Source organism: Sipha flava, unplaced genomic scaffold, assembly GCF_003268045.1.
Source record: "Sipha flava isolate LNK unplaced genomic scaffold, YSA_version1 0_pilon_pilon, whole genome shotgun sequence".
NCBI classification, from domain to species: domain Eukaryota; kingdom Metazoa; phylum Arthropoda; class Insecta; order Hemiptera; family Aphididae; genus Sipha; species Sipha flava.
Window position 1 is genome coordinate 359,194 of NW_020271713.1, and position 26,348 is coordinate 385,541.

General features: G+C 26.2%; 3 protein-coding genes across 3 annotated transcripts; 1 reads left to right on the forward strand and 2 right to left on the reverse strand.

Moving 5' to 3' along the window:
• Positions 1-1,435: 1,435 nt before the first annotated feature.
• On the reverse strand, positions 1,436-3,893 carry LOC112681829 (bifunctional coenzyme A synthase-like). Its single transcript, XM_025552178.1, has 6 exons — positions 3,102-3,893; positions 2,627-2,775; positions 2,343-2,552; positions 2,016-2,270; positions 1,774-1,950; positions 1,436-1,643 (listed from the first exon to the last, which is right to left on the reverse strand). Exons 1-6 carry the CDS (start codon positions 3,661-3,663, stop codon positions 1,437-1,439), a joined length of 1,560 nt encoding a protein of 519 aa, XP_025407963.1. The 5' UTR covers positions 3,664-3,893; the 3' UTR covers position 1,436.
• A 1,938-nt stretch (positions 3,894-5,831) lies between these two features.
• Positions 5,832-9,671, reverse strand: LOC112682760 (mitochondrial import inner membrane translocase subunit Tim23). The gene is made up of 4 exons (XM_025553511.1): positions 9,375-9,671; positions 7,018-7,282; positions 6,777-6,946; positions 5,832-6,018 (listed from the first exon to the last, which is right to left on the reverse strand). Exons 1-4 carry the CDS (start codon positions 9,400-9,402, stop codon positions 5,900-5,902), a joined length of 582 nt encoding a protein of 193 aa, XP_025409296.1. The 5' UTR covers positions 9,403-9,671; the 3' UTR covers positions 5,832-5,899.
• Positions 9,672-17,698: 8,027 nt separating this feature from the next.
• Positions 17,699-22,788, forward strand: LOC112682238 (carboxy-terminal domain RNA polymerase II polypeptide A small phosphatase 1). The gene is made up of 5 exons (XM_025552800.1): positions 17,699-18,348; positions 21,656-21,930; positions 22,024-22,173; positions 22,312-22,497; positions 22,576-22,788. Exons 1-5 carry the CDS (start codon positions 18,276-18,278, stop codon positions 22,744-22,746), a joined length of 855 nt encoding a protein of 284 aa, XP_025408585.1. The 5' UTR covers positions 17,699-18,275; the 3' UTR covers positions 22,747-22,788.
• Positions 22,789-26,348: the final 3,560 nt, after the last annotated feature.

A 26,348-nucleotide genomic window follows, 5' to 3' on the forward strand; every position in this document is an offset into this window, starting at 1 on the left:
TTTTATAATACTTGATTTTATATAAATTTTATTTTAAGTAAATTAACCAATTTTTTATTTTGAGCTGAGTATATAAGTTAATTTTTATAAATTTGTATATTTTTGGTTTTTCCATTGATATTTTTAGAAAAAAGTTACATATTCTTTTGTAATTGAAATAACTTAATTAACTGTTCATGATTAGAAACTCCTTGTATTTAGTAATTATTTTAATAAAATAATAATTAATAAAAATAAAATCTTTGGCATTATAAATTATCTTAAATATGATTTGGCATCTACATCTTGATCACAAGTTAAAAAATAATTTTTTTGTATTATTCACAAGTGGTAATATAAAATATTAAAATTGGATTAATGTGTTCTACAATTATTAAAATACATTCCATTAGTTAATGTTATGTAAGTTAATGATGGTCTGCCAACTGGCTAACAAATCTTTAGAAATGAATGTATATTAACATCTGAATTTAATGTAGGTGTATATTAATTTCTTGTTACTTATTATCCACTGCCTTTTAATTTTTATCTTAATTATGAGAAAACAATTATGATAATACATTTTGTGCCTATACTCATCAAGTATTCATAATTTAGTTTTAGTGTGTACAATATTGAAAAATGTGAATCAATAAATATTTTTGTGGCTTTTAAGTTATAAAAAATGGTCAAAAATTACTGCTAAGTTGACCATCTCTGTTCTAATTATGTTAAAAGTTGCTTAAAATGATTTATAAAATTATATACTAATATATTAAATTACATACTGTATGGTAAATTATGTTAAATGTTTTTTTGATTAATGATAACAAATTGTTATGCATAAACATACCAAGAATATTCATGCATTACAAATTATACAATTTTGCTTCAAATGTATTTAAAATATGCATTTTTTTTTATTCATAAAATTAATTTATTAAATGCATTATTGTATAAAATATATTTTGTTTTGTTTATTTTGAAGAAAAATAATATCAATATGAATCTTGCATCGTGCATTTTTGTCAATATAATTTACATTATTTGGTTGATTTATAGTGATGGTAATATTTTTCGTTGATTGTACTTTAAGGCCGTTTTCATGCACACCAGTAAAATCGTAGTTGGTTGTGGTATGACAAAATAGTTTATCATGAGAACGGTTTCAAATTATATACAATGAGGAAACCGTAGTCTGGACCTAATATGAGCAAATCAAATAAATGAAAGGTTAGACAAAAAAGTCTAAAGGCAATACATATACATAGAAGTACAGATTGTCTTATAAATAGGTTGTTGCAAACAATTTTAAACATATGATTAACATTCAACATATATCTATATTATATATAAGCTCTTTGAATTAAAATATATATAAAAAAATATTAATATAAGTTTTAAAATAAAAGCCATTTTCCATATCAATAAATTATAAAAAAAATACAATAAAGAATTTATTGAAATCGGTGTATTTTAGAAACTCTAATCAAAAGGTTATTCCATGCCCTTCTAATTTGTATACGAGTACAGTCATAACTCCATAATGTAGAAAATAAAACATTTGCATTCTTAACATATTCAGAATTTAAAGGTTGTGAATTAATTCGGTTGCGAGAATCTATTTCGCTGAGATGATTCCGCTCTTGAAGTCTTTTAATAGCCTATAAAAATCACAATAAAATATCTTTATCAAAGTGAAATAAATACTTTGATTTGAGTCCATTTTTTTTCATTTAATTTAAAAATATTGAAAAAATATTTTAGAATATATTATAGGTAAAAATGTATTACCTCGACTTCTGGAATAATTGAAACCCAAATTTCATGGCAATGGACTTGCCAATTTGCTGTTAAAAGAACAGCTGCTTCCAATACAACTATATTATGATCCTTAACTGATTCGATTAATATTTTAATTTTTTGTAAGATTAAGGGCCACATTATTTGATTTAACTGATCCAGTTTATCCTAAAAAAAGACATAACATATTAGAATAAAATATTAAATACAATTGATGTAGACATGATAATTACCTTACTAGTAAAAACTATGGCACCTAATTTTTTTCGGTCAACTTCATTATTTACATTGAGTATGGCGGAACCAAAAGTATCAATAATAGGTTGATACGCAGGCTGATTTATATCGTAAAGTCCATGCGCTAGAGTATCAGCATTTATTACATACGCTCCAAGTTCTTTCAAATAATTAGAAATAGATGATTTGCCACTTGCGATCCCACCAGTTAATCCAATAACGTAAGGAGTTGCAGGAATATTGGTATTAGGCTAAGCAACAATTTATAATTTACCATCAATGAAAAATATAGAATTTTCCATAAAAATAATAATATTATTTACTTGTGGTGATTTTAAAACAGTGCCTAATAATCTCATGCGATAATTGCTTGAGCTAATTTTGTTTTCTTCTTCTTGGCAGCAATCTACTGTTGACTTTTTTTCTTCAAGTAATGGCAAAGGTAATATTTCAAGCGGTTGCAATCCAGCATTTAGTCTTTTTTCATTAATTAACTCTCCACCTTTCATAGTTTCTTCACTCAAAATAATCATCTAAAGTATGTAAAATAAATGACAGTTAAATTTCACAGTACAACAAATATAATTGAAAAAATAAAGTTAATAACCTCAAATGCAGGATCATGGATTGTTGGACCATAAATGTCATAAATAGGTAATACATCATATTCTAATGTTGGATCAATGTCTTTCAAAAATCCTTCAACATTACTAATTCTAGTACTACAAGGCTCAATAATTTCCCATAATTTTTTTGCTAAATGAAACGAAATTACATTAAATAAGTAATTTGAAAAACTTAGTTGTTAATAGTTTAAAATAATATCAACAGTTAAATGGTAATTGACAGCCTATGAAGTAATGCAAAATAGGTAACTTGTTGCCTTTAAGTTAAAATAATAATTTAAAACTAGAATTAAATTAACCAAACAAAGGTTTTTAAAAAATTAATTAAATTACTTTAATCACAAGAAACTATTAAAAATTAAATATAATTAATTGAAGTTAATGAAAACTTTATTCAAGTAAATATAGTTTTATTTAATTAATTAATAAATTTAGTTTAGATAGGTTAAAACTTACATTTTAACATGATAATATCCGTTACACCCACAGTTAATTTTTTGGTACATTTCAATGCAGCTGTACTCAACAATATCTTGTGACCATTGTGCAATCGATCAAAAGTTCCACCCAAAACAACATTTTCAAATAGTTTACTTTCCACTTTGTTGTATTGGGTATTTTCTTTCATATCAATTGAACTGTCACTGTCTTCATTTGGCTGAACAAACACGGTCTTGAAATCAGGAGACTTGTTACTCAGGGAAGACACTACACTATCAAGTTCTTCAGACTTTATGTGATCATCGTAGAAAATAACGTCTACTGGCCGTTTTGTGGCAATTTGCGAACCAAGCGTGCCTTTAAGACCACATAAAAGAATACGCACGTCGACGTTTATGATGTTCAGATTTTTGTAAGCGTCGATTATAGTGAGCCTGTGGCGCACCGCTTTCTTATCCAACACCGGAAGAGGACAGAAATGGACGTACAACGTGTTCTGTACATGGCATTGTATTTGTGGAAATATGCGTAGCAAACGAAACGGATTCGAACAAATTAGCAACCCGGTCTTGGTCATGATACAGTAATTTATTTACGTTGCGTAGTTTCAGAGAATATTTTCATCAGTTGGCAAATGAAAACGGTACGATTTAACTAAACAAACAATGCGCAGAATTTAGGGCATTATCAGAGTTGAAATCGTAGCGACGATGCAGGTGACAGTTTACAAAACACGGTTTGAAAATTAATGAAACATGCAATATCATCTTGGACGGAATTTCATCATTAAATGATATTTCGTACTAGAGCCGATAAGCGATGACACTGATAACTCGAGTTGTTATTGTGATATGTCGTCGGTTGATCGGATTTGGCGATAATGTGAGTTCAAATCGTTTTACTATTTCATAGTTCCGTTGAAAAGTTGGAAAAGTCAATTATAAATGGTACCTAGTAAATATTTGTGAACAAGTATTAATCGAAGTGCAGAATCGTACAGTATAATCCGTATGATGTACAATAGACCTCAGTTGTAATTTTTCTGTAAAGCGTCCACACCAAACATTTTTCTAACGTTTGGCCGAACATAAGTTAAACATCTAAAGCATTCAACAAACATGTTTATCGAACGTTTTATGGGTACAGATGGTGTTCCTAGATAATTTTGTTCGTCAATGTTCCAAACATAATTGTTCGTTCATTATGTCATACATATTTGAGAAACAAAACTTTCATACAAATAACTGATTATTTACTTTGTATAATATTTTTTTATTTCATATATACACTTAAGAACTGGGGTTAATAATTAAAATTAACCTCCTCCTTGAAGTTAAATAAAAACTGACACTAGTATCATCTATGTACAATGAATTCCGTGTAATAAGGGCAAAATGGTCTGGTCCCAAATCCAGTGTATACTAACAAGGTTAAAAAAAAAACCGTACGAGTACTCAGTTTAGTTTATATGGGCAATATTTATTTTATCACAGCGTTGGAATATGTTTCAACAAATAATACAATTGGTTTTTGTTGTATTTATGTGATTGTGTTTATCAAAAGTAATAAAAATCATTAACTTTTGAACCCTAATGGGATTTCGTTGTGAATTTAATTAAATGTATATTGAATGTTATCGAAAACAATATAAAAAAAGAAAAATCAAAAACATCAAACGATAAACTTATAGCAATCTTTCCCTAATTTGACAACTATCATTTTAGTTTTACCGTGAATTTCAATGCAATCGTTTTCGACTGTCTAGAAAAGATCTTTCCCTCAAAAAAAAAATTGGTGATCTTGGATAAAGTGAAGATTTTTCTCCAGGCACTTAACAACATAAAATCTCTGAAAAATAATTAATTTTGTGTGGAGGGCTTAACATTGTTCTAAAAAATAAATAATTTTATAATACTATAAAAAATACATATTAGGTATGAATTAATTATATTATTATGTATTATATTATATTATTACCATAAATCCAAATTAAGAGTTATTTACAACCACATCATATAAATTAATTTTCTCTTTATATTTTTATAGTTGGTCAATTATGGCTTTAGAATCTTTTTTTTCTTCTAGGGGGTTGAGACTCAGGAACCCTCCACCAAAAAAAATACGCCAGTGAATATAACATGTTATTAAAAATGAAAAACTTCTGTTACACAAATAAAAAATAAAAACCTTTTTCAGTAGAACACAGATAAGTAGTTTTTAAAAAAGTTATATTTGATATATTATATTATCAAGTCACAATAACTTTTGAGTTGTCACCATTATTAAATGATTAAAATCATACATAATTATTTAAAGTAGAGCATATAAATTTATAAGCTATTAAAACTTAATTTCATATCTATAACTAACATATAACTAACATTTCTAATTTTGATGACCAAAACATATGCAAAAACTACTATATCAATTACTTAAGTTAAAACATAGACAAAAAATAAAATCAATATAATTTAAACAAAAAATTCAGGAAATATATGCCTTAATATTTAATTTAATATAATGTAAATAAAGTTATTAATCTCAATTTATTAACATAAAATCAATTATTTTTTCACTCTATACTAAAAGATTTGATAAAATTTTTAATTCTAATAAAATAACCTTGAAAATTAATTGGGTTTACAAATTCCGAAAGATTTGAAATATCTATGTTAACACAATATTGTATTATTATTATATTAATATTCAGTTTATTTTAATTCCAAATCAAATTTGTAATATTTTTAATAATCAATACATTATACTGTGTTATATAAAAACTATATTATAAACAAGTGTTTATGCAAACATTTTTAAGAATGAAGAATGCTTTTTCCAATCTCTTTAATTTTATCCCTTGATGTAACCAAACTGAATGCTGTTGCTAAACTGAAACCAATTAAACCACCAATGCCACATCTTCTAAGACCACCTGAAACAATAAAATTTTTGTTATCCATCAAACATACCATAAATTCCAAAACTTTTTTACATAATAATATGAGTTTAGATCTATAAGAGAAATTTAATTAACAGTTATTCTATGTTACTGATCATTGCCATTGTTAATGAGGCAATCATAATAAACTCATTGTATCAAGTATATAAAAATTATTTATAACATCCAATATATGTAATAAACGCAACATAAATGAATAAATTGAATGTATTGTAATTAAATTTAATCAGTAATTGACAAGTAACCAGATTTTACATCTTCGTCAAATACAATAAATTTCAATTGAAAAACCTCAAGTTTTAAAAAAAATCAAAAAAATTACAGAATATTTTTTTTAAATATGTTTTAGTTTAACAATATTTAGTGAGGTATGTAAATATGTAACTGTAGTACATAAAATACTTTTTTCCCAAAATAAATATGTTGTAAAATATATACTGTCATTAGTAATTTAGTAGTCATTCGCTCTCTGCTATATTTAAAAATAATTAAAAAAAATATACAAATGTTAGAAGTTCCTAAGCCTACTCATTACATTCTGTTTATCATTTATTCGATTAACTGTCATTAACCGGTCTTACAATGGCAGTTAATCGACTTTCTACTGTATTTTAACTTATATAACTATCAATAGAAATTCAAATTAAAATATGTACTTTATTTAAATTTTAAGACATTTAAATACCATTTTTTTCTTAACTTAAAACTAAGAATATTTCTAAAATGCTAACTTGTGGATTTGTATAGAAGTCCAGTGCTTGTTCCAGCAACAATTGTGTTGAGCTCATCTTCACAGCCACGAGTTTTTTCTAATATGATACCAAAAATACTATAGTATACAGATAATGTTCCAAATGTATTAGCCAGGCGAGCTCCATTTTTAAAAACACTATTTAAGATTCTAAAAATTGTATAATAATTTTAATAATATTTAGTCAATACCAATAAAATAATACAATTCAAATATCATACTGAGTTCTATTGTAAGTACTAGTTTGATTTTCCATTGATGTTAATTTTATACCGCTGTATATTCCACGTATACCTCCAATTGTAGCACCTATCAAGCATGATGTACCAATTTGGGTAAAGGATAATTCAAAACGTCCACGTTGTTTAGAACCAGCACCTTCCAGAAATATATATTCTGGTTGAGATGATTGAGGTAGTAGTTGTGGGTCAAAGTTTAAGTATGGAGATGGAACTGATGGAAAGTTGTTTATTATTCCTCGATTGGCTAATTGAAAAAACATAAAAAAATGAATTAAAAAATAATAAATAAATCAGTACTAATATTTATCAAACAAATTAAGTTGGTTAAATTATCACCAAAACTTCTATCAAAAAAATTATTCTTTTACAATTATTTAGTACATTATCATTTATCTTAAATCATTATTAAACAAATATAACAGATTATTAAGAAACTGATATTGAGTAGAATGAAACATAAATAAATTCAGTTTATGTTACTCAAAATGAAGTGTTGACGACTATAGTCATATATTAATTTGTGTAAGTTACAATGAATAATAATGAAAATTATTCAAAGCAAATGTTTGAATGAATAAGTAAAAATATAAAAATAATAAATTAATTAACACAATTTGTTGGTAATTTAAAATGTGTGCCATAAATAAGGTTTTTTTTAATATGTTAAAGTACCTTTTGTAAAATATATTATTTTCATTATTATGAAGTATCTATGTCTAAAAATATTAATTTCTTACAAACATGAGCTCAAGATATACATAAACATGGTAATATCTACAAAAGATAAATTAATTTCATAATTAACACGTACATTGGGTGTGACACACAAGATGCCAATTTGTGTTTTATATATACTGTTGGTAAATTTGTAATTATTCAATGCAAATAGCTGAATGCGGTTTTATGCTTGGTCAACGTCATATTAGGATGTTTCAAAATATAAATGCATGGGCTATTTTTGCTAATCTGTAGATTATATCATAATAATTAGGGCTCGGATTTTAAAGCAAATGCTTCTTTTTAAATATTTAAGAAATCTAATTTTTATACATAAGTTCATAAGTTAATCTGATTCGAAATAAACAAATTTATTTTTGCTTTTTTTAGTATAAATGCTTTTTTTGCTTTTTTCAGTTATTCTAGCTGTGGAATTTTTGTTTGTTTGTTATGCTATAGTAATGAAAAAAATGTTTATATAATTTATAAGAAATGTGAAAATCCGCAGTAATAATTATAAAATTAATATAAATATAGATATTATATTTTATCCATCGCCGGATTGTAACCGTACCATTAGTGTGGAACGACCTTAAACGTATAGATTATCGATCTACAGACACAACTTAGAAGTCGATAGCTTATCGGCTATTGCATATAGCCCGTAGAAACTACTCTCAGTACTTAGTAATCGTATAACATCGATATCGAAGTATGCACCTATTACTTTGGTAAATATAGAGCGGTCATTTTCTATGTATAAAAACATCCTGTCAGACAATAGTCAGTTTCACTTCTGAAAATCTTGCCAAATACATGGTTGTAAATTCTTTTTTTAATTTAAATAAATTTTTAAATTTTTTTTATTCAGTTTTATAAAATTATAACTACCTAATTTATATATATATTTTGTCATGCTTTTTTTTGCTTTTTTTAAAAATAAATATGATTCATTTTTGCTTTTTTTAAACAATTTTGTGCTTTTTTTGTTATTTATTATGCTTTAAAATCTGAGCCCTAATAATAATAAAAAAAATAACATGAACCCTGGGGTGGTAGGCCAAAAATCATGTGCACAGTGAACGTGTTAAGACTTGAACTAGAGAAAATATTACAGGGTTCCATTGATAAAGCTTAGCATCGAGGTGAGAGGCTCATTTTTCAAATAATTTGTTGATCAATTGGAAGTACAAGAAAAAGAATTACTGTTCATGTATCAGATTGAGATATATAGTAATATATTATATGAATTATAGTGGTCAGCAAAAGAGATTTAGAAAATAAAGTGCTTAAATACAGTCTTGCAGTTTTAAAATCAAAGAAATCTGTCAGGACTCACTTAAGTTGTTTGCAAGCTTTCACAGTATACAAATCCTAAACAACCAAGCCATACCGAAACCCGGTCAGAAGAGAGCACAAAATAGGTTAGAAATCAGTAGCACCTAAGTTTTTATTTCTTAAATTATAGAATACAAGTTAGGTAATGTTACTATAATGTATCTATCATAAGAATTATTTTAAATTATTTTAATTTAATTATTTAAAAAAAAAATCGATAGGCAAATACTTCTATGAACATTTAAACCTGAAACGTGTTTTAAAAAATAAATACATAATACCTTTGTCATCATCCTCTATACTGAACATGTTTGCGTTTGAAGGTGCTAAAGTGGTGGACGATAGAACTGTTCGGCCAGTATCTGAATTCGCTGGAAACGAGTGTATGTACACACGGTGAGGAATGAACAGAATACAATCAGGAGTACAGAGCGTACGAATAGACGCACCGAAATACCGCTAAATTGTACCTGCGACCAGGATCGACGTTGACAAGAACAGCGGTACAATCGAAAAAAACAGAGATTCGAGGATGTCTTTCAACCCAAGGAAAATACTTATTTGATGGTTATGTTTTATCAACGCAAATATAATATTCGGGTAATCAATGATAACGCGGTGCCCTACTGGTAGTGTAGCATTACAGCGGATCGCGAAATATCCGACCGGCGCCCAATCACTATGGAGGTAGCTTGGAGGTCATCCCTCAATTTTGGTCATCCATGGCTTCCTAGTCAGCAGTGTTTTGGAGTACAATATGTAACGTCAATATAATTAATCATTTAATAAAGAGTCAAACGAGATGTTTCTGAACATTTTGTGTAATTCATGCAGGAAAACGTTTGTTCGCAAATATAAGTAGAACCAAATAATGTAAATATACCTACGCATTGATAATTTTTTAATTTTTGGAAAATTATCAGGAAGTTTTCACCTGCAGTTTTGAATATCGAAAACAAACTATAGTCGCTATAGCGACTATCGTGGAAATAATCAGTACCTACTTTAAACGCATATGGTATAGAAGTATTAATATAATTTTGAATGAGGCCTACAGATTGAATAAGGTTAGACATGCATAGTCCAGTATCTAATACACAAGTATGATAAATATTATTTAAAAAGTTCTTTAGTTGACATTTGGAAGTTCACATTTCATTAAATCAAAGTATCTACTTATTTAAACAACATATTAGATAACATATTAAACATTTGTGCATAGTAGTTGTAGTAATAAAAATTGTCAAGAGTATTTTAATATTTTCATCAGAAGCATCTTTAATACATTTAAACACTAGTGGCTAGTTCATTTTTGTTCTCTCGGAAAACGTGTAGTAATTGGTTTTTAACAAATATTTCAAACGCAAATCAAATTTGTATTGTGTATTTCCAAACAATTTTTAATTTGGAGTGCTACCAAAATTAAAGATTTAAGCATCGACGTGTGAATAATTAATGTTTGCGTTATTCTCAGCAGACATTTTTTGACGTTGATAATGTTCCATTGACGTATCAGCTGATTTATATAATTATACTTCACCGACTGATCAGCTTTCCACGTACGATTTTCAGGGTTACATTGTGTATTGTATCTCGGTCCGTTGAAACGTTATGTTATAAATGTACCTATTGTCATTGTTGATCTCATCGTAAATCTATGCAAACATAATACTGGTTGGGCTAAATCCAATGCATATCTTGTACGTATAGTTGAATTGGAAAAAAATGTTTACTCGTTATATAATAATTGTTACTATAGACACACACATACTTTTTTAATTATCTATCTACCTATTATGTAAAATGTCCACTATTTTATGCTACCTATTTATCTCTAATCACTATTTGTATACCATTTACACATATTAATTAATCGTTATAGTATCTCACCCTATCGAAAACGGTAACAAATATTTTATTCATTATCTTTGTTTTATCAAAGTCTGTATTAGGCTATAGTATATGGCATCTATCCAAGATCTCTACGGTATTTATAATAAACATCATTACTTTCTAGAACAGTCATTTTTTTAATTTAATTTTATAACATAACGTCACCTGTCATTATTTTTAATTCCATAGAGAGATTAAAAACTTTTTTAGATTTAGAATACCTACGTTTTTATTTCTAAGTATGAGGTTTTATTCCTTTTTTCCTTTTGTTTTTATTAAAATTTAAGCATACTAAGTAGTACATAACGCTATTTCGCTTCTAAAATTACTATTTAAAATAATATATTATTAAACAGGAGATGTAATTTAATTAATCATTATAATACTAAAAACTAAGTAAGGATAAAAAGTCAAAATAAAAATTCAGGGAATTCAAATTGTCATCAGTAGTAAAAAAAAAAACATTTTAAATATAGTTTTACGACATAAGAGCTATAACTGTAGTAATTTGCGTTGCATAAAGAGACGTATATAGGTACGTTATTTTTCATATTTTTCTATTTCAAATGTGAAATGTTCATAATATTCATATGTATATTTTAATTACAATATGATAAATATGTTGATAAACTCCAAACAACTATCCTGGTAAATTACTTTTAATTTTTGTATTATTATTACTTATCAACAACGAGCGATTTAAAATCATTAGGACAAGTTAATCACAATTAGTTTTTATATTTATTAAAAATGTTTTTTTAAATTATATAATAATACCTAATTAAAGTATTCGATTAATTAATAATTACTACAGACGCATAGATAGAAATTTCTAAGGGGGAGGGGGTGGGTGTTATTCAAAATGAATTGATAAAATTATACACACGAAATTGATTACTTTACATATATTTAAATTTTTCACATACCTATATATTATTATAATTAGACCGCGGATTTCTATGCAATCGCATATTTTTTTCCTTTCAATATTTTTGGATTTTTGTCAGTTATCTCCACGAATCATCATAATATGAAGCTAATGGTGACATTTTTTTTGCATATTTTGGCAAAATTCAAAATTTATTGCATATTGGAGTGAAAATTTAAAAAAAATATATAAAATAACATTTTGTCTAGTAGAAAAATTAAAAATAAATTTCATAGTCACTAAATAATAATTTATATATATAGTTATAAAATAAATAATCGATTACGACGTAAACTTAATCGCTCTTGCTGTGTCAGTCGATTATCGACATACTACTTGCTTCAAATATGCCCTAATAACTTCGATTGACATCGAGGATTCGTTTTCAGTTTTTAAAAATATGTTAACCGATAAACGACACAGCTTCACTGAAGATAAACATGAAATGCATATGTTTATTTATTTTAATAATAAATAAAATTTTAAAAATAAATTAAGTTCAGAAAATTCCCTAAATTTTTTTGTATTAAGTATTTAAGTAATTAATTTTTATAAGTTGAATTATAAATTTTAAATAAATAAAAAATTCTTGCATACTTTTTGCATATTTTCATGATTTTTTCTGCATATTATATGGCATATTTCGATACTTTTGAGTGCATACAAATCCGTGCTCTAATTATAATTAATACAAAAAATATATATTTTTAATTAAATTAACTTAATGCGTCTACTTTTTAAAGCTAGAGTATCTATTATTTCGTCGGTGATTACGACTAAATCCCGATGAATATTCATAACTGCTAAGTCGTTCAACTGATTTTCACCAGTTGTGTTCCTCAAATATGTTTTTAATTGCCGTAAAGAGGAAAAAGATTTTTCACTGCTTGCAGTGGTTACTGGTAAAGTAATCAATATTTTTAATAGTCGATGAACAATAGGAAATATTTATTATTGTGTAATGCCGAAAGTACAACAGTCTACTACTAGCTGACTAAAAAATTTTGTTTCAGAGTTTAAAGATACATTTACATCCGATGGTCACGTTTTATTTTGTGTACTATGTGGTAATTTTTTTTTTTAATGCATATTTTAATGATTTTAGAAGCATATTTGTGTATTTTTTAGAGCTATAAGTCCCTAAACCTAGTAATTACTAATTAATGCCGGACCCCGGCTTTAATGCTTTACATTATCGTTATCATAATATATATTTCATTTTGATAAATAAGTGGAAATCACGGCTTATGATGCATCTTTATTTTGATAAAATATTTTAAGTATACCGCGGCTGAGGGGGGTGTTACTACACTTGTAACACCCCTCTGGCTACGCGCCTGAATTACTAAATACAAATAATATGCAGATCAATTTATGTATACCTATTTATATAGAAGTACCACAGTAACAACACGTAGTCATTAGATTTATATATTTATTAGGACGGTAATATTTCTACATTATATTAGATATTGTTAGTGATAATTCAATTCAATTTGAATCAATCGGATGTGATTATTTAAAATAACGAGCGATTTATTTAAAACTATGAATAATATTTCAATTTGACAATGTGACATGGAATGTCGTCAATGGATTGCCAGGCCTCTGATCTTATATTCAATGTTTGTCTCCATGCTAATGTAGAACTCTTATCACATATGTGCATTATATCAATCTAGTAGAAATCGTATAAATAACGGAAAAAATTAACAATTATGTTGCCATTTTAGAGTTAAAAAGTGTTTCATAACTTTTACAAGATTACTCTTTATTCAGTTAAATCATTTTATGTACTCGTATAGTTACTACTTTTAGCTATAGTATCTACTATAGTACAAAAGTTAAATACTCACTATAGTATAAAAATAATAATGAGTATAATAATTTATTTATTTCATTGTATTGTATTAGGGAATCATTTCTAAAATTTACATAAATCGATTACGAGTATACCATTGTCAAAGGAATATGAATGAGAACAGTTAAAATATTCAGAGATAAGAAAAACTAAAGTTATGTTTTACATCATAATGGTTTATATTTAGTATACTTGTATATAATATATGTATCGTGTACCATTATTGTGTTTTTTATGATTGTAAATTAGTACTACAGTGAAATGTTTTATAAATTATGTTGGAATTGATAATCGAAATTTTATAAGTGAATCATTTTATTCGAAAACTTAGAACTCTAAAAATGTAAAATATTATTTTAATTAATGACCATTACATTTTTATTATATAATTAGTGATAAAATATAAAGGATTTTTTTATTGTATATGGAAAATATTTTAAAATATAATCATGTAGTTAGAATAATATTATTTAGTATTTTGAGTTTTTTTAATAACAAATCAGCAATTATTCAAAGGACATTAAAATGTTTCTTAACTGTTTATGTTTTGTAATATTGAATGTATAAACTTTTAATTTACCTACCGGATATGTCACTTATTCTTAAAATTATATCTTGAATATTAAATAATGCAGGTAATATATAATGAACAATTTGATAGTTTAAACACTTTTAATCAAATTAATTAGCAATTAAAGATAAATCTTATACCTAAACATTAAGTATTGAACATTTTTTTTTATACGTTGCGATAATGATAATGGCGATGCATGATGCGTGAGTCTACTTTTTTTTGTGTATTATTAAATTTATGAACAATATACATTGTAAAATTGAATTGGTATTTTGATTTACATGTATATATAATTATATTATTTTAGAAAAATATATGACCCAGTCACTAGTGGGTTACTTCTTAATCACGCGTATCATGTGTTATAGATTTTATCACTTATAATTATTATGCTAAGTAGTATAGAATAAGTAGTAATATAAAAAAAATATATATAAAAATATTATGGAAAAAAATAGGTAGTTTGTGATATTTAATTATTATAAAATATTTCTACCAAAATAATTAAAAAAAAACATATAAATACAAAAACAATATTTATTTTTTTCTTAAAAACCCATAAAAATACTAAATAAAAATTCTAATTATCTAGCTAATACCAACTCGATATAAAACGTTATTTAACAATATTTATTAATAACTCTTGTTTTTGGATTAAATTAAATATGGCAAAACTTTCTTATATAATATACTCGTATACAAGAATATGTACGATATACAGATACATATATTATGTACCTATATGATAAAATAATAATAATAATAATTATTATTATTACACTTATTATTATTTTTTTATTCATCACCATACTGTGAGGATGACAGGATGGATAATTTTTCAATGATTTTTAATTTACAATAATCAAATAGTTAATTAAAAGAAGTATTTAAAATTTTAATATATTAGATAATAGCATTAATACTAGAAAAATATTAGATAATGGAGATTTGGCGAAAGTTTTGAATTCATTATAAATGTATTTCGAGGATGATAAATATTAAGATATATACTTAGTATAATCATTGGGCTTTAACCATAGCTTATAACACTTAAATTCATGAATAATTGATGGTATTGTATATTAAAAATAATTAGTATAAATTAATATGTATTAATATTTACATATTTAATAAACGTCACGTGCGATGAATAACGGTGTAAACATGAAAATTATTAAAAGTACCTATTTAACAACCAAGTTATATCAGCACTGACATTAAACTATTTCAAAGTAATTTGAATTTATTAATTTTCCAAGGTCAAAAAATAAAACATTGATTTGTTTTTTTATATTATAAATAATGATTCTTACCAATGAACTATCATTTGTATTATGTATTAATTGTCTAATTAACGAAAAAATGGATTTTCACCACAGGAAGGTCACGCAATCAATGATACGCGATAATATACACAGACATATTAATATATGTCTATGATAAAATAGTATAGGTACCTACACATTTAGAACGATGAAAGATTATGGCAATGTAGTCTTCAAAACGGTTTTAAATTTATTATGTAGAAAGAAAATATTCAACAAAAAGTTCAAGCGTAAGACTGTTGTAGAGGGGATGCTGGGGAAATATATCTCCCGATGGGATTTTTTTTTTAGTCTTAAACGTTTAAAAACGTATTTAAGAAATACGACGGGGCAGTCACGGTTAAATACATTGGCGTTAATGAACATACATCGAGATATTCCATTATCTAACAAAAAAAAATTGATGAATAAAGTGTAAAAACCTAAAGGATGAATTTCCGCCTTGATTGCATTTTTTTTTGTACAATTATAAAAAATAAAGATTGAAAATAATAAATTTTTATTTATGAAATCCCCCCTCCCCCATACCCAATTTCTGCGCACGCCACTGCACAGCAGTGACGGATTACGCATTTTTTCGCCATGGGGGTGTTTTTTTGGCGCCCCCCCTCCCCCACTACTCCACTAGACAACATAAAATATTTTAACTTTAACTCGTCAGCTCGCCAAACTTTTGACTGCAGTTGTGACCTATATGGATACTTTTTCTTAAAAATGTTTTCAAAAAATTATTTTTAGTAACTTAAAATAAACGAAAATACAGTCAACCCATTGGTTCATGAGGCGCCCTTTTAGACCTGGCGCCCTGGGGCAGCTGCCCCGTGTGTAGATCCGCCACTGCTGCACAGCACATTGTGTGTGTGTGTGTGTGTGTGTTATTAAGTTCATTCCAATATTCAATCATATTGTCGAACATATTATGAAGCAATGTTACGATTTCAAATTGAAATACGATACAACAATTGTGTACCACACGCTAAAAGTTCGTAGACCAAGCGCGTTTAGCGTACGTATTCCCAATCTAAACATTGGCCGCCGCGTGTCACCAGTTAAACTGTTGAAAGCACTGCACCGAAGCGGTTTCCGAGAAGAAAAAAAAATACCGTTTATCGTTGCTAAATTATCACGGCCATAATCTTCGCTCGCACTCGGCGCGGCACACATAGCACGAATTTATTTTTAATACTTAGAATTGATTGTGAAATTCTACGGAGAATATTAAATCGGGCAGTACCCTACGTCTATTACATCGTAATAAGATACTAATCTGCGATGTTTGTTCAAGCGAACGATGTACGTTGGCATTAACGCTGTGCGTTACGTTGGGCGAAACAGAACTCGAACATCGGTGTGATATTAAACTCTTCACCAGGGCTGCTCTCGTTTCCGCGGCCGGTCGGTGGACACGCGCGCGGGCCGCGGACGTCGTGCCGTGGAAAAACTCGGACGTCGACTGAAACACCAATCGCACATCATAACACCTATGCGGGCCGTTCGAACGCATCATGTCCCGTACGCGTGAACATGGCGTTCGCCAAAAGAATTCAAAATTGATTTCTCCGAAAATATTTCCTGTTCGCGCCCGCCCGAGGGTCCACCGAACGTGTTCGGAGATTGTGTATTCGTGATACGCTTGCCGCCGGTGGGAAATAATAGTAATAATAAAAAAATAAAATTACGTACGCCGTCTAACCGCGCCACGTACGACCGAGGCGGAGGCGACGGCGGCGGCGGTGGTGGTTCGAATATACGCGGGAACCGCGCGCATTCCAACAGTGCCTGGTGGAGAGGGATCCGGTGTGTTAACGCGCGCGCACCCATCTCTCGGAAAGCGTGCCGTGCGTGCGTGCGACGACACATCGTGCCCGTAGCGCTCCTATACGTACGTTGTTATTTTCCTGCGCCAGTAAACGATAAACAAATAATAACAACAAAGTGATATACATTTCGGTGATAATAATGTTATACGGCAAAAATAATTTATTATTATTATTATTTATCGTATTGGTGCATTCGTAACAAATAATAACAGTTACGCCAACGATAACTATTATTATTATTATTATTATTATTATTATTATTAATCTCCGACACCTTTTCTCGCTCACTCAGCCTCTCGCACACTCACTCATTCTCTCTCCGTCATACACACACGCGCACACACAACATACACACATGCACACGCTCTCCCACTCTTTCTCTCTCTCGCTCACTCCATCTCTCTCTACCGTTTTTTTTCTTTCTCTTTTTTCCCCGTTCGTTTCGCGTTAACACCGTGTCGTACACGTTATATTGTTATTATAATTTATAATAATAATAATAATAATAACATTAACAGTATATCGTGTTTGTGTTCGCGGTTTAAACTCTATTCTCTTTCGGCCGTGTACTCACTCGTCGTGTACTCGCGCGCCGTGGGCACAAGTGTTCGAACGAGTGAAGGACACTTTCTTTACCGGGCCCGTTCCGTCAACCGGACACGACGAACGCCGCGTGCACACTGCGATCATCGTCCCGGCGTAACTATATGGTGTTTTCGGACCAAATTAACCGCACGGACGTACACAGGACACCACGCGAGGTGAAGAAACAAATGTTTAAATGGAAGCATCTTCAATTATCACCCAAGTGTCGCGCGAAGATGAACACCTAAAGAGTTTCGTGCCGGACAAGGGTAAGATGATTTCTTCTTAATCCCGCTATCACTGTTTCTCATTCTCTTCCACCCTCTTTCTCTCTGTTTTTTTTACTGGCACCCGACGTTCTCATTAATACCCATGTATGCCTAAGTATTATTTAGAAACCGTTTGGTCGTGATCGAGGATTTGATACGATACCTACTAAAGGATAACATGTTACTTTTCAATTTCAATGAAAACAATCGCTGCATGACTATATATATATATATATTTCATTGTAACTACTGCTTAGATTTTCTTTAATCGCTTTTATTAAGAATGAAATATAATACTGGATGATCGATTTAACGTTTCATACTTGAACATTGATTCCAAACAATGATTTGGTGAAAAATTAATCAACTACTTTCACTGTTTTAATTTCAATTAAATTGAACAACTATAGTTTGGTTTGTTTCAAGATTTTCTGTAATTTTTCATTTGGAATAGATTGCAATCATATGAACTAATTTTATTTTATTTAATAATGTATATAGCCCCCACTCATATTATTATTTATCGATAATGACTAAAATGTCTTATATAGTAATAAAATAATAAAAAATCAAATAAAACTTAGCAAATGGTTAATATTCATAAATTATTGTATAAATAGTTTATATATTATTATTATTCTAATTGTAAATCAATTTTTTTATTGATTCTATTTATATTCATAATTCAATTTGTATAATAATAGTTTATATGTTATTTACTGGTTTTTACTAAATCTTATGTCTTTCACTTCATCTGTCTTTTCAAAAGGATTTATTCCGTTTATTATATTTGTTTAAATTTGTGTGTGCATTAGATGTATAAAATCAATTAAATCTCGACTTTACAAATATAATTATACTCCAGCCTTAGCATTGATTTATTTATATATGTATAAATTATTTGTTTATTATCTTTAATAGTGTTAATGAATCTTATAGATAAAAATACAAGGTCATAATTTAAATATTACATGCAAATTAAGAGAATCTTAGCCATTTTAAAAATAAAAGACAAGTTTTGATATTTAGTTAAACTATTTTAGTAATTGTAGATACTAAATTTATTGAGAAATACTTGAAATTCAAATTTTTTTTTTGTTAGCTGTAAATTGGAATAATACATTCGAGTCATGTTTTTATTGACTTTGTTCCTTTGGTTTCAAATTAAAAATTCATCATTGGGTATATAAAAAGTGAATAAAATCGCAACTCAATTGCTTTAAACTTGATGATGAATTTTTAATTTGAAACTGGTCATACTTTATTAATATAATAATACTCCAGGCTAAGCATTTATTTATATATATAAACTATTTTTTTATTTATTTATATATTAATTTAGAAGTATGAACTGTTAAATAATTTTTAATTTTAATTTTATGTTTTATTATCTATATATAGATAGATTTGTCATTCGTCTCAGTTTTAATAGGATGTTCCAATGTCCCTATTGGTCATTCAGTTAATACTAGACTTTTATTTCAGTTATTAGAAGCCGAGAAAAAATAATATACATTGAAACTAAACTGTATTATTTAATAATAAAACAGAATAATATTGTATATTACATCATTTTATCATTATCTTGTTTATGTTATCTGATCTCAGTTACAAATCAACAATTCATTTTACAGTTTATCTTTTGTATGTCAGAAACTTCTGATCTAATTAAAAGAATTTTCTCTCATGAATAAAATTTGGTCATCAAAGGGATAAATTGAATGAAAATAAATATAGCATGAGGTCTGTAAAATTAATTCTGGTTTAACTTGTAACAATATTTAAGATAAATATTAAAAATTATAAAACTGTATTGAAGAAAATTAATTTAAGTGTGAAGTATTATAATTGATAAACAATAAGTAACAACTAATAACAGTGTAAAATAATATAAAAATAATACTAATAAAATAATATTGATTGTGTGTATTAATTTATAAATATTTAAATTTAAAAAAAGTTGAACTTATATTTAATTAAAGTGTTTCCATAAATCGTACTTCTAAAAGAACTAAAAGATCATTCAGTATTATATTTTGGTTTGGGAATTTTATAATTTGGTAACCCTATATATAATTATCTTAAATTTAAAGTATTTTTTTTCTTATTTGAATAATTTGAATTTGAGTAATGAAAATGGTACATAATATTATACTTATGTAATAAAAATAATCCAATTATTGATGTTTTAAAATAATACATGTTACCAATTTATATTATCGATTTTGATACAAAAGATTTTAATAGTGAATTTATTACATTTTGTAATTATTTGTAATTATATACTTATTATAATGACATTTAATAAACATCCAGGGAGTATTTATAAATGTTTTATTCAAAGACTTATAGTTTTATGAATAATTCAATTAATTACAATATTGAAGATTAAATCAATGTATTACCCAAAATAAAACAAATAAATGAATACAATTAATTATATAGCAACATTTTTCTTTTATCTAAATTTTTAAAATTAAGTAACCCAAATTATATATTCTTATTTTATATTTGTAGTATGATTTTTATTGTACTAAGTATTTAAAAAACATTTGCAATAATTTGTAGTTTTATGATTATTATGCAATTTAGATTTACTAATCATGCAATCTGACCTTCTTATAATGGACAAATTCTACTTTTAAATTATAAAATAATTGTTCTGACCTTATACAATTTTAAATTTATTATTAATTTTTTCACTTAGAATTATTATAATTAAATGTTGATTAATAATTATTTATTAATTTTTTTATTAATACTTAGGCTTAGGAAAATGTTTATTTAAAAAATCAAAATTTTATTCAGTGATTTTTATTTTTTTTATCTTATAACAGTAAAACAAGTATAGGTAATATTTACATATTTATGAATAAATATATTGAACAAGACTAATGAATTAATACTTTATAATAAATTAGAACGATACATAGTATATTATAATGTATAATTCAAATATATAATTCATCTGTTAAGATATTTAGTACATTTATGGTAATATTTTACACTTATTCTATGATAAACATTAAAAAAAAAAGAGAAGAAAATGGTAAAAACATATTTTAACTTTTTATTGTTTATATAGTTAAAGTTATTCTAGGATATTAACAATTATTATGACATAGATTACATAATTATAATTCCTCTTTTCAAAAAAAAAAAAAAAAAAAGTATTAAAAACTTATGATATTGAAGTAATCCAATGTTAATTAAAATTATTTGTTTTGTTATATTATGTGCTAGTATGTATTGGTAGCTTTTAGATATATTTCATTTGATTTATATTGATTTTATGTGATTATTCTAGGTAATCATGTACGGATGAAAAATGAACGAGGTTTATGGCAAACATTATTATGCTGTTTTGGAAAATCAAGAACTAGACCAAATAGTTCTAGTTTTGCCCCAAGCAATAGTATTCGTGGAGTAAATGCTAAGCCTGAAAGAAGTTTTACTCCACCTCTTCTTAGCCCAGATCCTACACAATCGTCTTACTTACTTCCTGCAATAAGACACCAAGACATGCATAAAAAATGTATGGTTATTGATCTTGATGAAACGCTTGTACACAGCTCTTTTAAGGTACCTTAATAGTAGAGTATATTTTTTATAAAAAAAAATAATAATAAATATTAAAACCTATAATTATCTTAATTATTAATTAAAAATGTCTAGGCAATTAATAATGCAGATTTTGTAGTACCTGTTGAAATAGATGGTACTGTCCATCAAGTATATGTTTTAAAGAGGCCACATGTTGATGAATTTCTTCAACGTATGGGGGAACTTTATGAATGTGTATTATTTACTGCCAGTCTTGCCAAGGTAAATTTATTAGTATCACTTACAACTTTTCTTTCATTATATTGATATTAAATAAAGATTTCCATTTTATTTAAATAAAAATAATTAAAAATTATGGTTTTATAGTAATTTTTTTTTATTTATTTTTTATTTTTTTAGTATGCTGATCCGGTTGCCGATTTATTGGATAAATGGGGTGTATTCCGTGCCCGTTTATTCCGTGAATCATGTGTATTTTATAGAGGAAATTATGTAAAAGACTTGAATAAGTTAGGTCGTGCATTACATAAAGTTGTAATTATTGATAATTCACCTGCATCATATATTTTCCATCCAGATAATGCTGTATGTTTGATTATTTAATGTTTTGTGTGAAATTCAATATTAAATAAAAAAATTATTTCCTTAAATTTATATTTATAGGTTCCTGTTAATTCATGGTTTGATGATATGACTGATAAAGAATTGTTGCATTTAATTCCAATTTTTGAAAAACTTAGCAAAATGGAAAACGTTTACCCAGTTATTTGCAACATTAATGCATCTAATATGGCATCTCAATCTCAACAAATCAGCAGTGACAATGTTTTATAGCATCAATTTTTAAGTACAATTTATTTGTGCCAATGGTAAATTTTTTAATTTACCATGTTAAACAATAGTAATAATAATGTAACAATCTTATAGTATATACAAAAATTATGTTATGATTAGTTACCTAATTTAGGTAACATTTTAACTGTTTTATTTTTTTTTCTTGTTAAACTCTTTTGAGATAAATGTTTGGTTTTTGTTTTAAATTTAAAACAAAATAGTAAACAAATTTCATAGATAAGTATCATTCAAATGTTAACTGCCCGTGTTATAAATTGTATTTAAGAAATGTATATTTCTGTTTGTAATAAATTCAGTATAAATATTTTCAGTTATAAAATTAAATTACTTATTATTCATTCAAATAAATTTTGGACCAACTAAAATAAAACAATTTTATATAGTGTAATCTCATTTGCATTTACCAAAACATAATTAAAAAACTATTCCCACCAATCAAATTTGAATAAAATGTTAAATATTTTTAAACCATATAATATATACTATTATATTAAATGTATGAACTATATATTATATAATCAAATTCAAATTTATTTGTACAAATTAATTTGTCCATTTTTATAAAGAGTATTTTAATTTAAAATGTATAAAAGTTTAGGCTTTTTTTTTAAGAATTCTATTTTTAATTTAAATGGGATTTATTATTATGAAATTTTTACAAATTTATTGCAAACAATAAACGACCTATGAATAGGTTCACGAATTTATATTATAATATTAAATTATATTTTATTTAACTAAAATCAAACATTCTTTAATTTTAACTTTTTTTTTTTTGCAATAATACTTTTTAATATTTGTAATTAATACTTATAAGCTTATTCAAGAGGACACAATCTATATATTTTTTGATTTAAAATACTGTTTTGTGGTTACACATTTTGCAATACATTCAATAAATGTAACAATATTTTAAAGAATATGTACACAATACTTTCTATATTCAATAATAATTTAAAAATTTTTACTCTTGTGTATTGTGTAAGAATAAGAATATATCATATTTATTTAAGTATTTGTATAATCTTATGCTTGATATTAATTTGCTTATTTTTAATTTATAACCAATACTTTTAATATTTTAACAAAATTATAAGTTAACTTGTGCATTTAAAAAAATGACTGTGAAATTATTTTGTTTAATTTTGTTGTGGTCTCTTGAGATAATTAAAATAATTAAGTGTTTTTTATTTTAATGTATGATTTATTTTAGAATATTTAGTGGCTTATACTGGGAGAAGTGTATATTATTTGAAATTTGTACATGTTAACATAAAATGTTCAATTAAATGAAAGCAATTATTAAAAAGATATGTATTTTTGTACTTTTGATTTGAGTTAAAGAAATTCTTAAATATTGTAAACACAGTATTAATAAAACTTAAATATTACATTTATAGCACTTCTAATGTAACCTGTATATGCTGCAAAGATATTAAGAACACCAATGTCATACCAATAATTATTATTGCCTTAAAAAAAATCTTTGGCAATCTATAAGGTTTTTTTTTAAATTATTTTATTTTGTTTTCTTTTAAAATTATATTTACTTTTAACATTATACAAAATTAGTATTAACAATAGACTAGTATCTATAAATATATACATATATATTTTTTTTGTTATATTAGTAGTTACAATTAGAAGTTAAAAATGTTAAATTCTGTATGGATATTGTTATACAATCCCTTAATTTTGTTCTTGCTAATCAGTTTAATTTGATTTATTTTATATATATTATAATTTCAGATAATTCAATCTCTTGTTTATTTTTAATTTTTGTGTCTTCATGTGAAATCCATTACATTATCTAATAAATTAGGTACCTGTACACATATAAATTTCCATATTATTGTGTGCATACCGGTACCATCACAATTTGTGAATGCCAATTGTAATATAAGATCTACTATGCAAAATATTAAATAACAATCATTTATAATTAAGCACTATTTTGTGTAGTTAAAAGATAACTAATGATAAAAAGTAACTTTAATAGTGTTTCAACTTTTCAGTGATTTGTATTTACACTTTTTATCCTTAAATGCTTAATGCATTTTAACAATGCTTAGTTAAGTAATATATTTAAATTAATTTGAGTAACATATGTCATAGTGATGGGAACAAACAAGAGAAAATATTAGAAATACTCGATTGTTTGGTTTAATCAATTTTTTGGAAAATTATTGAATGATTCTCTGGGTATCGTAATTAGTTGAAAGTAACTACTAGATTTCAAAGTAAAATTAAAAAAAAAATTCTAGATCGATCGAGTAGTTAGAATTCTTCTCGGTTATTGAAATCATTAGTTTACAATTTAAGATAATTTAATGAAAAATGCTCAAATGCTTACAACTACTACTATCTACTAGTAGATAACCGTAATCACAATCGCACTCTTGTGCTATCATGACATTTTTTCTATTTATAAATCTTGGAGTAATTATTCTATGCTGTAAATCGAAAGATAATATTCATAAATGATAATTAATCCGAAAATAAAATTAAATATTTATCGTGTAGAATGAATTAGTAGTACCTATAACCTTACCTACCTACATAATATTTTGATATCATTATAATTGAATCGGTTTAAAAATAATAATGACAATTTATATTCTGAAAAAAAATTATTATAAAAATATCTCTCTAAGTATTTAATTATAGTATTAATTTTTTATGGATTTAGTTTTAATCAAAAAAAATCGATTTATTACAAATCGAAAAAGGACAACAATTTTCTGAATAATATTGTATTTAAATTTGTAATAGATGTTGCTAAATATTTAATTTTAATTAATTTATTTGTATTCTTTTGATAACCTTCTTAATTTATCATAACTTAAAGTAAGTACCTATAAAAAACCGTATTAATTATAATTTAAAAATCAACTAATATATATTATTTCTATGTGTTATTGTTGTTATAACAGTTTATTTTAATGATTAGGTATTTATAAAATATATACTAGGTTATACCAATATCATGTTATATCATTTTTTTAAATGTTTTATAATATCTACTATTTAAACTAAAAGCTAATGTCATGCAAATATTATAATGTAATTTATAATCAGCGACCACAGTCATCTACTCAGAGTAGAGAACCGTGCAAGCTACTGACTTTTTAATAAAGTATATGGTACTAGCCAATTGGTAGATAACTACTAAATGACTGAGAGATTTTTTGGAGACAATCTCTCGATTGGGTAAATTATCTTGATTATCAAAATCACTCGATTTTTCGCATCACTAATATGTCCAATATTATATATATATATAAACTTGTTTATGAATTATTTTTCAAATTTTAACCTAAAATTTTTTTTTATCTAATTTTACTTGGAATAAAAATAGATTAAATAATTGTCTATTTCTCTATGGAAGAAAGGAATATAAAAACAATTGTCTGTACAACTATATATATATATCTTAATATGTCTATGGTACAACTACTTATTAATATATGAACATTAGATCCATTATAAATATGTGTATACTATGTAATTAACATTTTGGGTTGTACATGCCACCGGTAAGTAGCAATAAAAATTAGCAAACTGAACTATAGTAGTCTATT